The sequence below is a fragment of the Pipra filicauda genome, unplaced genomic scaffold, assembly GCF_003945595.2.
Source record: "Pipra filicauda isolate LSUMZ 115617 unplaced genomic scaffold, ASM394559v2 scaffold170_size1570365_pilon, whole genome shotgun sequence".
In the NCBI taxonomy this organism is placed as follows: domain Eukaryota; kingdom Metazoa; phylum Chordata; class Aves; order Passeriformes; family Pipridae; genus Pipra; species Pipra filicauda.
In genome coordinates this window covers 1,206,228-1,221,624 of record NW_024104218.1, presented here as the reverse complement: position 1 = coordinate 1,221,624, position 15,397 = coordinate 1,206,228, and the positions used below count along the sequence as shown (strand labels likewise).

The following is a 15,397-nucleotide window of genomic DNA, read 5'->3' as shown; positions in this document are numbered from 1 at the left end:
TCTGTGCAATGTGTAACACTGCATTTTAATAGTCTGTTACACAGAATGTTGAGGGAATTTTACTTACAAATCTGCATGATACCCTGAAATTCTGATGCCCAATACAACCATCCTATCATTCATAAATTCTGAAGGCTTTGGGGCAGATCTTCAGAAAATAAACTAATATTTCTATCAGTGCACAAGCAGAATCTCAGCCTTTGCCTTAACATTTACTGTTGGAACTTAATTCTCTGGTGGAACATTTGACTATGGGAGTCTCAACCCTGAAGAAACCAGATTCTCCACCTCCCCTCAGACACACACTCAGCCTTGTGCTGCCCCAGGTCTGGAAAGAGCATTGAGAGAACATGGATTGAATGGACAAACCTGCTGCCATATGGATACGCTTCTCTCTTCTGGTAAGGGTTGTGTTCAGCATCATACCAATACCTCTGGTCATAACTCCTGGGATCTCTGTACCTGGGGTCATAAGCCGATGGGTACCGTTCCCAGCGACTTGGATCTTTGGAAAAGAAAAAGAAATGGTTCAGGAAAGAAAAAGAAACAGTTCAGAAAATAAAAAGAAACAGTTCAGAAAAGAAAAGGAAATGGTTCAGGTGTTGGAAGCCGCTATCTATAACCTTTTTCTATTATTTTCTATTTAATTACATACTGGTTTGGTCCTGAAGCACAGAGCAAAGCCAAAGTGTTTTAGTTAGAAAAAAAAACAAACAAAAAATCAAGGTTACCCCTTTCAGAGAAATATGGTGCTTATAGTTATCTACTCTTGAAGGGACAGTGTTTACCATCAGACAGATCTTTATCGACATCTTTAAAACTCAATCCTAATATTTGTTATGACACTCACAGAACCTTTGTGATCAGCCTGCAGAGCCTCTTGCCAAATGTCTCAGGATGTGGACAGATGTTGTTTAAAATCCTCCCAGGCACTAGACAAGCAATTACCCTCAGCCTGCCAATGCCAGAGTGTCTCAGTGAGCACTGAGATAATGATGGACAAAACCGAAAGCCAGTCATGACTCAACTTCTCTCCACACCCACCTAAAATTCACTTTACAACTCTGCCTGCAGGTCCCACACCAGGGACACACCCCAGAGAATGGCAGGCTTGCCACACTTTGAACAAAACTGTTCTTTACACTTAGAATGGTGTGTTTTCACAAAGGAAAGGCTGGTAGTGAGGAAAAAAACCACTAATTTTGTCTTCTATTTACTACTGCTACTGAATAAAAAACATACAGGAAGGATGGCAAGGTATTATGAACTGAAGTGGGCCCAAAGATCAATTTTCAGCAAGTATAGTTTTATTCTTCCTGGTTGTGGAAAGGATATCAGTTGTATTAACGTGGAAAAGTACAATAATTCTCTGATCTTAAAGTTCCTCTCCCCCATAAATCATTGTTTAAACCTGTCATTTTCTACAGAAAAAAAATAGAGTTAATTTTGACAGCTTACCTCCATAATCATACGAGTTTGAGTAATAGCCTGAATAATAATCACCCCATCCACTTTTTCCATAATAATCTTCTGAATACCCTTGCCTGAAAGAAAGCACACAAGTATAAAAAGTTATTATTACTCCTTTAATATCTTCTGAAGTCAGCAGGAGATAGGAAGAGCTGTATGTCACCACTGATTAGGGAGTTTCATACTTAAAATAATGCATTTCCAGGAAATCAAGGAATCATAAAATTAAGACTTTACAAACCAGTGTGTCACTAAATTGTTGTGTGTCATGAAAAGCTGACAGCCCTTACTACACAATAATTCAGTGTCTTTGTAAACTGTTTTGGTGATAAGTTTAATTACTTACAGACAATTAATCACAAAAACTACTGCTATAATTAGCGTCCTTTGAAGTGTCTCAACAGAGAATTTGATAATAAAACAATTAATGAAATAACAGTTCCTCCAACTTTAGGAGTGTTTTGTTATACTTCCTGTGGTGAAGAAAATACTCATTTACAGAGCCCATGTCAGAATGCTGATTGTCCAAACAGCACAAGGAAAAGAACCCAACTAAACCAACACATCAAAGTAAGAGTCACTGTATATAAAAAGATAATAAAATTCTTCTGGTGGGAAAGGAAAGATGTGGCCATTACTTGAAAAATTATATTCTATTTTTAAGTCGTCATCCTACAATTTCTGAGATGCCAGAAGATGAATGTCAAATGAAGAATGCAGTATGAATGTACACATACAGGTTATGTACACATGTACATACACATGTATGTTTGTACCTACACAGGTGTATGTACACTCAAACACACATGTTCACACACACACACATAGAGGAGGTAAAGATATTTAATGCTGGTGTGGGATGATGGGAACTTTCATGCTCCTCTACAACTGACAGTGCCAACTCCAAAGTGGCCAAGCAAGTCAGGGATGCTGCTCCCAGGAGTGTGGGAAGGCTGCTAACACAGCACTTACTCTGCAGAGGAGGAGGTCTGATCTTATCAGGTCAGGTTTATCCACCCAACCAAGTCTTCCCAGTCTCCTCCAGAGGGATCTCAGTCCCTTCCCCAAACAGAGTTTACAAGGCTGTATCATCAATCCTGCACATCAAGGGCAGGTTCCACACAGAGCTCTGGTGCCCTGCAGACACCCCACAGCCCACATCTGACTGCATTGGCAGCCACACACAACACCAACACAGCTACTGGTAACGGGCTTTGATCTGCCAATGCCACGTACAAGAACCTCAACCTCTTCTAAAAACACTACATAAGAAGAGTACACACCAGGAACTGCTACTAGGGGTTATCATCTCATTACAAATTCTCACAGTACACTTATATTCACTTAATAAAATGATAGAAGTTATCACATGGAGCTACAGCCATCGTTTCGTGCTCCTCGAGACCAAAATACATCTATAATCTTCTGGAGGTGGAAAGTACAATGTTTTATTTTTAATTTGATCCCTGCTCCATGATCGAACTACCAACAACAGACAAACACTACAAAGGGTTTCATCATTTCCAGACAGATAACTGGAGTTTCTCTGTTGGACAAATGGAACCCCCTCCCCAGCAGATAACAACAGGGACATTTTGTCACTACTTTGAAGTTCATACAAATCACTTATACAATAATCATCAGAAAGCAGCAATCCCTGGAAGGTAATTTGCTGCTTCTTGCTTGAGAAAGACTAGAGATTTAATTTCTGCTTTTATTTAACATTTTCAAGTAGCATCTAAACACATTGCTTCCCTCTCTCAAATTTTTTATTTCATATAATCAGACAGATCAATGCTTTTAGCTTTTCCTATTATTTAAATTTTCCTCTTATTTAAGTTTTCCTATTCAAAACCTGCAGTGAAGTCAGTGGGTGGAATATGCCCACACAGCTCCTTTCCTACACAGACCACAGCCTGGGAGATTTGTGAGAAAGCTCATCCATAGCTGAGGGAATTCTCAGACAAATGAACCCGACACAGCACCAGGATGTTGTCACCTGACTCACCACTCTCCCTTCTGGACACCTGTGGATCATTAGGCCACACTTACCACAGTCCTTCCAAGGTAAATCCCACACCAATGTGCAAAAGTGCCATTTATTAACAGCACGAGTGGCCACTGCTCAAGTGCAAGCCAGAAAATAAATGAGTATTGATTAGCAAACCCATGGCCTGCACTCCTCTTTCACAGCACAAACCTCAGCATCGAGGCCAAGGCAGTGACTTCCTGCCTGGCAGAAACACCACCAACCCCCAGGGAACTGAAGGAAAGCAGCAAGGAGGCTTTGGCAACAGAAAGGGCTGGGGAATTGTATCCCTTTCAGACCCGGCGTTTGATCCCGCCCGTTCCTCCAGCAGCACACGAGGAGCGTTTGAATTCCTCGCTGTGCCTTGTGCTATAAAACTTCAACAGGAATCACCACACTCCCTGCTCCGGGGTATCCCAGATCTTTACTCAATTCAGGAATTGCATACCTAGAAGAGGGTCTGTCGGAGCAGTGGCTGGCTCTGGAACTGGGACGCTCCGGCTCGGGATACCGGTAGCTCCCAGGCTCCATGTAAGCTGTGCTGGTGCTGTCGTAGTGTCGGTACCGGGGGTCGTACTGTCCATAGCTGTCCTCCTGGAAAACAGAGGCACATCCAAGGGAAGAGGCTGCACACCTCCCAAAATAAGCTAAAACCGAACAAATCACCACACACAACACGACTGGGATACCTGAAGAGAGGCAGATCAATAAACTAGAGTTTAGCTTTCAACACCTGTTGTGGCAAATTATATTTCAGTCCATTAATATCAAAAACTTAAGAAAAAAACCATTACGTCTGGACTAAGGGCAGTTCAACCACTCTACTAAACCATCAAGCAGAGAGAAACCAAATCTGGGCACCTGGGCAGCCAAGACACTTAAAACTGCCAACTTTTTCCAAAGAACCAAACAAATTGCTATGAACTGACACCTGTGCCAACTGGAACTGGTATCAGCAACTACTTTTGTTTTCATAATCTTTGCAAAGTAAGTTTTGTTACTGCCATCTGGATTCTCCCTACATTTAATGAGAACGCTCTCCTGAATGTTTATCATGACACGACTGCCCTAAGTCATCATTCAAAGATGAACATTAGTAACACATACTAAAGGGAGAGGAAGGGGAAAATAAAAATTTACCATGTAATAAAGGTGAGCTGCTGTCCTGGGGTCTGCAGGAGGATAAGGCGGCGGATACGGAGGCTGATAAGCATCATAAGGGTGTCTGTAGTAGTAGTAAGGGTTCTGGGGGGGACCAAAGGCATCCTGAGGAGTCTGAGGCAGGGATGGACGCTGCAGGTCCTGCTGCACGCTGGGTGTGCCTGACTGACTGGAGGTGGCAGAGGGGGCTGTGGCAGCTGGAGCGCCCGGCGGTTGTTCCGGCTTCCCAGGACTCGTCTGGTTGTACCTCGGCTGGGTCGAACCTGCCTCCTGGGGACCCCCAGGCTGAGGATGGTTACCCAGCCCCTGGTTCTCCCCCTGCTGCACGGCTTTAGTCCCTGTGGAAACCTGGGAGTCTGGAGGAGCCGAGGCCTGCCCAGACGTTGGCTGCTGCGTTTGAGCTGCTTGCATTTGTGGCTGGGGCGGCAACGCTCCCTGTGCAGCTCTGTCTGACGCAGCCTGATGCTGCACATCTTTTGTCACCTGTTGATAGAAATGTTGTTTGTCAGGCACCTCGGGGCGCACCTGAGCAGCACCACCAGCTGCCTGCTGTGCTGGACCACCAGGCTGACTGTGCGCCTGGACAGAACTACTTGTGCTGCTCTTCTCCGACGTCCGTGACACCGTGAAGTCGAGCACTCCAGCAGCTTCTTCTTTGCAATTTGAGTGGTTTGCAGAATTATTACCCTGTCCTATGGAATTAACAGGGGGCACTAGTGCACTTCCACTGGCACTGGGAAGATTTGTCCCAGGAGGAACAGACGAGTTAGACCCTGGCTTGCTAGCAAATTCAGGAACAAAACCTTCCATATTAACATTCTTTTGCCCTTCTGGAGCCAAATTAAGAGGAGTTTTCATAAGCAAGTTTGCAGGCTGATTAGAAGCAGGATCAGAGGAATTAACAGGGCTTTGTAATAAATTATGTTTTAACAGATTAGTATTTGGAAGTGCATTAACTAATAGAGATCCAACTTGCATCACAGGTAACGCCATGTTTTCCCCACCAGCATGTGAAGTTTGGGGACCCATTGCAGACTTGTCCCCAACTCCAGAGTCCTTCATTGGCTGATTGTTTTCATTGTTGCTTAGCTGATTAGATAGAGAAATAGAAAAATTAATTGGCTGAGCCAAGTTATAGCTTTGATTAGGCTGAGCAATCAGGATAGGTTGATTTTGCAAAGACTCTGTAGGTGGAGAAGACAACAAACTTGCATAACCAGAACTTGCCTGAGACTGAAGTGCCTCCTCTTCTCCCATTTTGGGAGGATTCTCAAGATTTTCAAAAGTTATATTTCCATCCTGGGAATGCTGCACAGCAATAGTCCCTGGTTTACATGGCTGCTGATTAGACAGAACTTCTTCTGGTGGCTGGATGACTTCTACAGTCTGTTTGGCAGGTACATACACTGCAGGAGCAGCAGGAGCCAGAAGCACATTTCCCCCAAAATTGGGTAACTCATTATGAGCCCACAAAGTTGTTGCTGGGCTATCACACTTCTTAACTGCTCCCTGAGCTCTTGTTGAGGACCGTCTCTCGGATACTGATTGTATGTTTTCCACAACAGGTCCAGAGTGCAACATATTCCCAGCTTCACCAGAGCCTGCAAGAGGCAGTGGATGTACCTGAGGCATGAAAATGGTTTCCAGGTTATCCGGTGGCTGTTCAAGGTTGCCTGGGGATGCAGCTGGCACAGCTGTGCTCTTCTTGATATTCTTTTGGTTTGAGTGGTTCTCCCTCAATTCCACCACCATCTTCGCTTGGTCGATCTCTGCAGGTTTTATACCAACTCCATGGGATCTCACAGGTTCAAAAGAACTATTTGCACTTGTCTGAAACACTCCAGTAGGCTTAGGAGGGCTTGGAGTTGGAGGCTGAGATAGATTCCCATGGTAGTTCTTGCTCAGGTTTAGCTCACCTGAGTCCCCTCCCAGAGGGGAGGAGTCAATCTGTTTGAAGAAGCTGGCAGAGGATTCCTCATCAGGCTTCCCACTTTCCTGCTGGATGAACGTACCGACTTGCTCCGGAGGCCGTGCTGAGCTGGAAGTGCTCCTATGGCTCATGTTGCTGTAGTTGGAAGATACACTGTCTGGTCGGACAGGATGAGGTAATGAATCGGGTGCCTCCAAGTTTGGTCCTCCTTCAGCATGGCTCACAACAGCGTTCTTTGGAAGCATCTGACCTGGGAAGGATCCGTACCTGTACGGATCAGGACCAGCAGCAGGGGACGAAGCACTGATGTTCTGTGGTTCGCTGGGCAGCACTTCTTGGTTCTGAATGCACTCCAGGTTCTCCACGTTTTCATACTGGGAGCCAGCAGCCGTGTCACCTACATGAGCCTTGTCATCACCAAACAGAGTGTGCTTCGCAGCCTGTGCCTCCTGATGACTCACAATTTTTGGGAAGTACTGGACATCCATTCCTTTCTGTACCATCTCACTGGCTGAACCTGTACCGACCGGTGCCTGAGAGAGAACATTAGTTGCCACCTGCTGAGGATGCACTGGCTGGTGATACAGGGATGCTGAATTTGGCTGACAAGCATCAAACTCTGTTTTCTCCATCATGTAATTTTTTTCAGATGAAAGTATTTCTTCATTTTCTGCCTCATCCCCTTTGAAAAACATGGAGAGAGTTCCTGAATCTCGATCAGTGGGAATTGATCTATTTGATGTTTCAGATATAGCTGGAGACTGGTTTTTGGGGTTATTTTCCTGAGCTGTGGGAGGGACAAAACTGGAGTCTTGCAAGGGTGGCTGTGGGTAAAACTGTTCCTGGTAAGGTTGACTTAACCAAGGGTTAGTCATTTCTGTGTTCTGCCTGAACACACTTCCAGGCTGGATGCTGTTCATGTGATGACTATTTGCAGAGCCATTTCTCCCATTCTTTTCACAACCAGCAGATAAAGGCGCTTGTACGCTATTTTGTGGAATACCTTGGTGTCCAGGGCCCTGCAGTACATTTGTGTGTGGAGGAGGGTGAGAAGTGCCGCCAGAAGGCTGAGAAATGTTCTGACTGTCAATCTGAGAAGACGGCTCAGGGTAGGGCACAAAATTCCGAACTGGAGACTGCAGGTTCCCTTGGCCAGGCCTCCACTGGGACACAGGCTGCTGGGGCGGTGGGGGGAAGAGCGCTGCCGTGTTGGGTCCTGAAGGAACGTCATTTGGATCTCTGCCAACATCCTGTCTACCTCCAGGTTTGTTTGATGCAGACACCACTCCAGGATGCACACTGAAAGAATTTTCAACTGCTGCTGTCGTGTTATAATGCAGAGGCACCGCAGGCCCACGGAGTCCGGGATCCGCGCTGGGATGCGCTTCCGCAGCACTATTTATAACATACCCCGGGGACGGAGAAGGAACTGGAACATTAGAAAACGAACTGGGACTTACTCCTGGTTGAGACACAGGAGCTGGTAAAGACATGTGTGGTCCATGGGGATTGTCCCCCGCACGTGAGGGTGACGGATGCACAAGGGCCGGCTGCGGGAACGGCAGCGCGCTGCCCTTGGATGGATTATCTAAGGGAGGGCCCTGTGGGGTTTGTCTGCCGAAGGCAAAGGGGTCTGTCACGGGCTGCACCGGGGCAGCTGCTGCGTTGGCTCGTTTGCTGAGGGGGCTGTTCCTCCAGTACATGTTCCGAGCGATGCCGGCGGGAGGAGGAGCCGCTGCTCCCGCCGGGACAGGCTGTGGGGGCTGCTGCATGGTGGCCTCCTGCAGGGTCAGCCGTGACACACTGGATGCTGTAGACGGATTTCTTCTCCTGCCCTGCTAAGGCAAAACATGACAAGTGAGTCTCCTTTCTCACAATACCTGCAGCACTTGAGCAATTTTTATTCTAGAACAAATATCCCCCCCCTTTCTCCAGAACGTGTCAGAAATTAACACACAACATTGTATTTCTTCCATTTGTATTTCCATTGTATTCCCACTTGTATTTCCAGTATTAATGTAGTTTAATGCTGTGTGGTAACAATGCACATCATTCACCAACTGTATTAACAACCAGCTTCATGTAAGAGTAACTGAACACAGTTCAGACCCATTCTAGTGTTAAACCCTTGGACTGTTACAGCACCAATGGTATTATACTGTTACATTCCCCAAAATTTGTTTTAAGCAGAAATATGCATCAGCAGCCAGCCTACAACAGAACTTGCAAGCACTATGTCCTGCTTAATTCACTGGCGAGGAGATAAGAAGTTATTATCTAACTCTAATTCAATTAGAGATGATCTTCAGCTCTGCTGCACTGGTGCTCCATGTGAATGGAGCTTTTCACAGGTAAGATGAGAAGCACCCCAAGAAGGAATTCACCAGATGTTATCACTCCCAACAGAACACAGTCCATTTCTCTTTTATCAAGACAAGGTTGTGTAGGATACTGGTGTTATTTATTTTGAGAAAGGCAATTGGATTTCCGTCACAAATATTGTCTCTCCTGGATGAATGGTGCATAGTGAAACTGCATTTAAGGATAAAAAACCAATCAGCTCCCCTCACCTATTAATGAAGGTTCTCATTTTAACATCAGAGGGACTTTGGCACAGTCTCAGGGTTACAGCTCTATTTCAGGGTGAAGTAATTCAACCCCAACTCCAAACAATGCCAGCCAGGAATCTGGTACACAGGAAGCTCACTCAATTCATCAGGGTGTCTTTTTCAATTTTATCACCCCTTAACAATGTGGGGAAGAGGGAAGCTGACAAAACTAGAGGAATTCTTCAGTACTTGCCCAGTGCAGCTCAGTGAAGCTTTAGCTTTAGCAACATGCAATAGTTTTGTTTTCTGATGGTACACAATAGTTTAGTGGAGTGAAGTACCCACAGCAATTGCTCCATACCAGATTCTTATAGAAGACAGACAAAAGCTGTGCAGTTTTTAGTTGGAGTTCTTTTAAGATTCGGCATCTTGTCAGTAACAGTAATAAAATGGGAAGCCAGAAAAGTCAGATGCTTGTAATCAAGCCAAAATTTTAATAGTGAGAAAGAAGTTCAAATGCAAAACACTTCTGGTTTCTGGTTATCAAAAATACATATTGAGTGAACACTGAGTAACTACATGTATTTTATAGAGATTTTAACTAAAAAAATCCAATAAAAAGCACACTGACAGTACCACAGCAGGACCTACACAGACTCTACCAGGCATCAATACAACATATCCTAAGGAAAAACCCCTCCAACAGCCCTGTGTATAATCCAGGACCCTCTTTTAGAGTCAGACTCTCTCAGTTTCTCTCCATATCCATATATTCCACAGCTGTATCTTAAGATTTAATAAATGTTGTGTTTTATTAAAACGGAAAAGACAATCAGAAGTGACTTCAGCAGAAGCATCAAAGCTTCATTAGCTTCATGCATTACTTGCATTACTTTGCCTTCACCATTCTTTTTGGAGCCTGCTGAATTCCACCAAGGAATGCTTACAAAAAGGTTTCAGAGCTTTGCAATCTTTCCTCCTGTTATGATCCCGAGGTGAAGGTTTTCCAGCTGGCCACACTTACTGCCAACCATGTTTCCAGGAAACCCTGCCTAAACACTCAGCCCAATTTCCACAAGCTGAAGTAACCCCAGGCTGTTCTGGACATCACCAGTTCTTTTTCATCGTGTTTTTTGCTGCATTAACCAAACTGTAAAACCTCCTCTCTCCCCTCCAAATAAACTTGTGGGTTTATGTAACATACTTTGGACTGGGGAGGGGAAAAAAGCTAATTAAACCATATGCCAAGGCAGATGGAAAGCACTAATTCCACTGAACAAAATATTGATATCTACCAAGCAGTTCTGTTTTTCACAGAAAAGTTGTTTTTGAAATACAGCTGAGCACAAAAGCCAACTTAAATACCCACTTCAAAACTTCTAATGTGGACTTCACTCCTTGCAGTGTCTTACACAAAAAAAAAATCCTCATACTTTACCACATTTTTGTTACAGCCAGCATCAGTAATTAGCTAATTAAAATAAGTGTTGAGTTCTACTTTAAGGCAGAACTTGCCATTCCTCCAACAGGATCTCTGATTGTGCATGACAGAAGTTCAACACGAGGGATCAGCTTCCTCAAAAGCAAAGTTAATATTAACAGACTGCACACAGTAGTAAAAGCACCCAAGATTGGAGGAATTGAGTCCAAATAAAATGAACATGCCCATGTCAGGTAATTTAAACAACAGATATCAACTCAGTGCTACTGACCCTCCCCGCCCCTCACCCAGGATTAACAGAAATGCTGATTTTAAGGTATTTATAAATGAGAAATAACTACACCAGTTAAAGCAATCCATCTCTGCTTCAGCTGGTTTATTAATTGATAAAGCAGAACAGACTGCTATACATTAGTCACCAGTAATAACAATTGCAGAGGGTGTCTCCAGGAGCACCAAAAAAAAACAAAAACAAAACACATTACCAAAGACAAAAAAAAGATTAAAAACACCCTCTAGACAAGGCCATAAAAAAATTCACCTGAAAAGCTCTATAGCTTCATATATAATAATTTATTTGGGAGGAATTAATTTAATCCTATCTCCAACGGACATATGCTAAATAAATTACTCTTAGAATAAGTATGTCCACAAAGCAGGTTACAGAGGACTAATATTAATTCTCATTCTCACACATGATGAACCAAATAATAAATAACATGTTCACATACAGAGATTCCTACTGAGAACAAAGTGACTAAAAAAGCCCACTGCAACCTCAACGACAACAATAGCTGGAAAATGAGATTTGCAGCAAATGGGACACTGTTTTTTCAGAATTCCTTTCTTATGTAGACAGCTGCACATCTGCACACATGTGGGTAACACTCAGACTGAACACATTCTACATCTTTAATACCCCTGACAGCTTCCTACTGGCCTTCTCCTAAATGGTTATAAATGTCACTCAGTGAAAATGCAGGGACAGGACAAGGGGAAAAAGCTTTAAACTGGCAGAGGGCAGGGTTAGATGGGATACTGGGAAGCAATTCTTCCCTGTGAGGGTGGTGAGGGGCTGGGATGGAATTCCCAGAGAAGCTGTAGCTGCCCCATCCCTGGAAGTGTCGAAGGCCAGGCTGGCCAGGGCTTGGAGCAACCTGGGCCAGTGGAAGGTGTCCCTGCCCATGGCAAGAGGGGGGACTGGATGGGTTTTAAAGTCCTTCCAACCTCAACCAGGCTGTGATCCCGTGAAAAGAGCTGTTTGGGAACCAAAAGCACAGCAGCAGCACAAAACATTCCCGTTTGTTTCGAGAGGACCCCGACCATCAGCTCGCTGCCCCAGCAACTCCCTGAGTCAGCACCGGAGCTCGGACCTGTGGCACCTGACAGCTCGGAAAAACAGCTCCGAGCTGGGACAGGCGCCGCGTGTCCCCACAGGGAGTACGTGACAGCAAACATCGGGCGGCATCTTCTCCCTCCCGCACCCCCGAACACGCCTCGCACCCCCGCGGCGTCTCCCTGTCCCACCGAGACAGCCCACCGCCACGCAGATCCTGCGGGAAACCCCCCCCCGGCCGCCACTGCGGCGGTGCCTTCGCCCTTCCCTGCGGCACCATCACCCGCCCCAGCCGCGGGGGGCTGCGAGCCCGCCGGCTCCCCCTGCGACCGCCCCGAGGCCCACCCTGAGGCACGGCGGGGCGGGCCCCGGAGCCCCCCAGTGATCGCACCTCAAGGCCTGGCGCTCCTCACGCGGAGCACCCGAGACGCCCTGGCGCGCCCCTTCCCTCCGCCCCGGCGGTACCTGGCAGCTCCCGCGGGCCGCGACCCCTCAGCAGCGGGCGCGGGCCCCGCCGCCCCTCACGGCCCCGGCACCGGCCGCCGCCGCCATCTTGGCATATCCGGATCGCGGGGCTGCCGCCGCCGACGTGTCACGCCGCGGCGCGCGATGACGTCACATGGACGCGCGCGGCGCCCAGTGGTGGTGCTGCTGCTGCCCAGCGGCCCCGTGAAGGAAAAAGGGGGCGGGTCCGAGGGCTGCGGGTTCGAATCCTGCCCAGGGCGACTGTGGGACCGAGGGTTCGAGTCCCGCCTCAGCCTCTTCCCAGTTCTGCCACGGCCTCGCCCCTCTCCCATCCGGGGCTTGGAGGGGTGTCCCGTGGAATTCCCATGCGGGTCGCGATCCCCTCGGGTGCCCGGGGGGGTTGCAGTGTCGCGGGCGGCCGCCAGGGCGGGACAGAGCACTGCTGGTCCCGGTCCTGCTCCTCAGGGATGTGGGGGCGCGGATTGGGAACTGCCCAGGGCTGCTGGAACTGAGAACTATAAACACCTGACCCTCCCTTCAGTGAAGAATTTTTCCCTGATGTCCAATCTAAACCTCCAATGGTGCAACTTGAGGCCGTTTCCTCTCATCCTGTCCCCTGTTCCCTGGGAGCAGAGCCTGACCCCCACCTGGCTCCAAACTCCTGTCAGGGAGTTGCAGAGAGTGAGAAGGTTCCCCCCTGAACCTCCTTTTCTCCAGGCTGAGCCCCCCCAGCTCCCTCAGCTGCTCCTGCTGCTCCAGCCCCTTCCCCAGCTCCATGGCCTTTTGCATGTTTATATATATATATATATATCTATCTCCAAGATCATAACATGATTTCACATAGTTACGTGCAAGTCCAAAGATTTCACTCCCCTCTCTCTCCTAGCTCTGTGTCGCAGGTCTATTTTACACAAAGTTTTTAAGTGGGGACCCCCCCGTTCCAGCACCAGAAAAATGCCTCTCATTCGCTGGCGGTGCCCACACTGTCACACTCTGCACCCAAAAACCATCCTTAGAGGAGAAAGAAAACACAACGACCTAAATAAACATCTTAATCAAGGGTCATTATCAGTGCAAGAGCTGTCTCTGCAGCTTGATCATTAAAGCAGGGGAATATCCTCAAAGCCCAGTCCAAGCAAGGGAAGCAGCACTTTGATGCTGGTGTGGGAACAGCAGAGGCAGCACTGTGATTTTTAAGGGCCTTTCATCTCCCTCTTTTGTAGGAACATTCTTAGAAACCAGCTTGTCAAATACAATTTCCCTACGCAGGCATGAGTTGCAGATAAAGCCCTGGTTCTCCCTTGATATTTCCCCCAACAGGTGTAGTCTGAGGAAACATGATTTTAATTAGCCTGATTGGCTTTTTAGAAATACAGATGTGTTCTAAAGACCATCAATTGCTCACATCTGTGTCTATAGTTAGAGATTTACATATCTAACCTTCTTCTTATATATGGATACATAGTGCAAACACTGATGATGAGATCTCACCTTTGCTGTTCTCCTGGCATGTGATTATAAAGAATTGTCACATTAAGACGTTTGATCCCTTTTTACCCTGAAGTTTTCTAAGTGATTTGCTCTACTCAGCAATACAGTTCTGGACTTGAGTGACCCATTACAAATAAAAAGCACATCCTTCTCTCCTGCTTCCTCAGCTCACTTGGGGTACAACACAAATGATACTGACCTTTTTCCGTTAAATTTTGAGGATTTATTCAGTCGTCAGGTTGCACACAGCTTTCTATGGAAAAGATCATTCTCTGAATTAAGAAACAGGGAAAATGGTTAAAGGAGAGTATCTGTATCCCTTACCAGTATTTTGCATTCTGTTGGCCAACTGGACAAGCTGAGTTTTATTAATTTACTCATTTAGTTGCTGTGATTATTCACACTACCCCAGCCACATTAACCCGTGTGTGTTTTGAGGGAGGCCAAACCCGAGGTGAATTTGGCTCCTTTTGTACATTCCTCAGGGGGTGATTTGAGCTGCAGCAACAAATCGTCCATCAGGGTTCGAGCAGCTGTGAGCAACTTTCTGAGCAAACACCAACAGCCTGGAGGTAGAAGCAATACAGAGTAGCAACTTCTAAATGTCCCATCTAATTGAGCAGGAATAATGAAAACAAAGAATGAAAAAAAAAAAAAAAAGCCCTCCAGCATGTAAACAAATAGTTCAGGTGCACTGATTCCTCATAGCACCAACATACCTGCCATGGCAATAGCTGGTGCTAATCTTGTTTTGTGCAAGCACTTCTGAACCCTTCCTTTGGCATTGGATATAATTTTAGTGCTTCTCAGCCTTTTTCACCCAGAATGCTAAAACAAACACACTTGCCGTGATCCAGTCATTCCTCATCATCTTCTGGTGACAGCAGAGCTTGAAATTCAGCTCCCAACATGACATGAAGATGAGCTTGTGGTGGGACATGGTTTGGTTGGAGGGGAGTGGGGGAAGGCAACTCCTTCTGGATAGGGAATTGGTGGGAAAGCCCTAAGTATGGAGGGAGAGCTTGAAACTGGGGCCATTTCTCTCATTTCTTGTTTAAATTTGCCTTGATCCCAGTTGGGGATCTGTGACCCCATGATCGACTCATGTACCCAGTCAAGAAAACAAGGACAAGGGACTGGCAGGAGTTTGTGGGTCCCCAGGTGCCTTCATAAATATATGAGTAATTGGAGGCTAAACACCTAAAAACTACATTTCGTATCCTTACTCCTTTACTGCTTAGAAAACCTTTTCTGACTTCTAGCTGGAATTACTTTGTGGCCAATTTATTAGTGTCTATGCATTTGCCTCTTTCCCTGGTATTTAGCCCCTTCTTTCCTTGTTCTGTCCCTCTAACCATTCCCCATGGAAAATTAAATGCTTTGCAGCCCTTCTTCTTAAACGAGCCACATGTTTAGCTGCCTCTTGCAATGTCACATTGTTTCTCACGTCCTCATAAACCCTTTTTTAATCTATTCCAGGCCAAATTTCTGCCTCGAACGACTTGAATTTCTACCACGAGTGACT

General features: G+C 46.2%; 1 protein-coding gene across 6 annotated transcripts in view; it reads right to left on the bottom strand.

Moving 5' to 3' along the window:
• Positions 1 to 12,487, bottom strand: part of SEC16A (SEC16 homolog A, endoplasmic reticulum export factor) — a 28,269-nt gene extending 15,782 nt beyond the window's left edge. For 2 of the 6 annotated variants that reach the window (XM_027731697.2, XM_027731700.2), the window contains exons 1-5: positions 12,382 to 12,486; positions 4,640 to 8,425; positions 3,948 to 4,093; positions 1,459 to 1,544; positions 370 to 505 (exon numbers count right to left, since the gene is read on the bottom strand). In XM_027731697.2, coding sequence (XP_027587498.2) covers positions 370 to 505; positions 1,459 to 1,544; positions 3,948 to 4,093; positions 4,640 to 8,362 — 4,091 coding nt within the window. In that variant the 5' untranslated portion in view covers positions 8,363 to 8,425; positions 12,382 to 12,486. Of the gene's footprint in view, positions 1 to 369; positions 506 to 1,458; positions 1,545 to 3,947; positions 4,094 to 4,639; positions 8,429 to 12,307 lie in introns of all 6 variants that reach the window. The other 4 variants (XM_027731702.2, XM_027731701.2, XM_027731699.2 and 1 more) reach the window with 4 other exon arrangements.
• Positions 12,488 to 15,397: the final 2,910 nt, after the last annotated feature.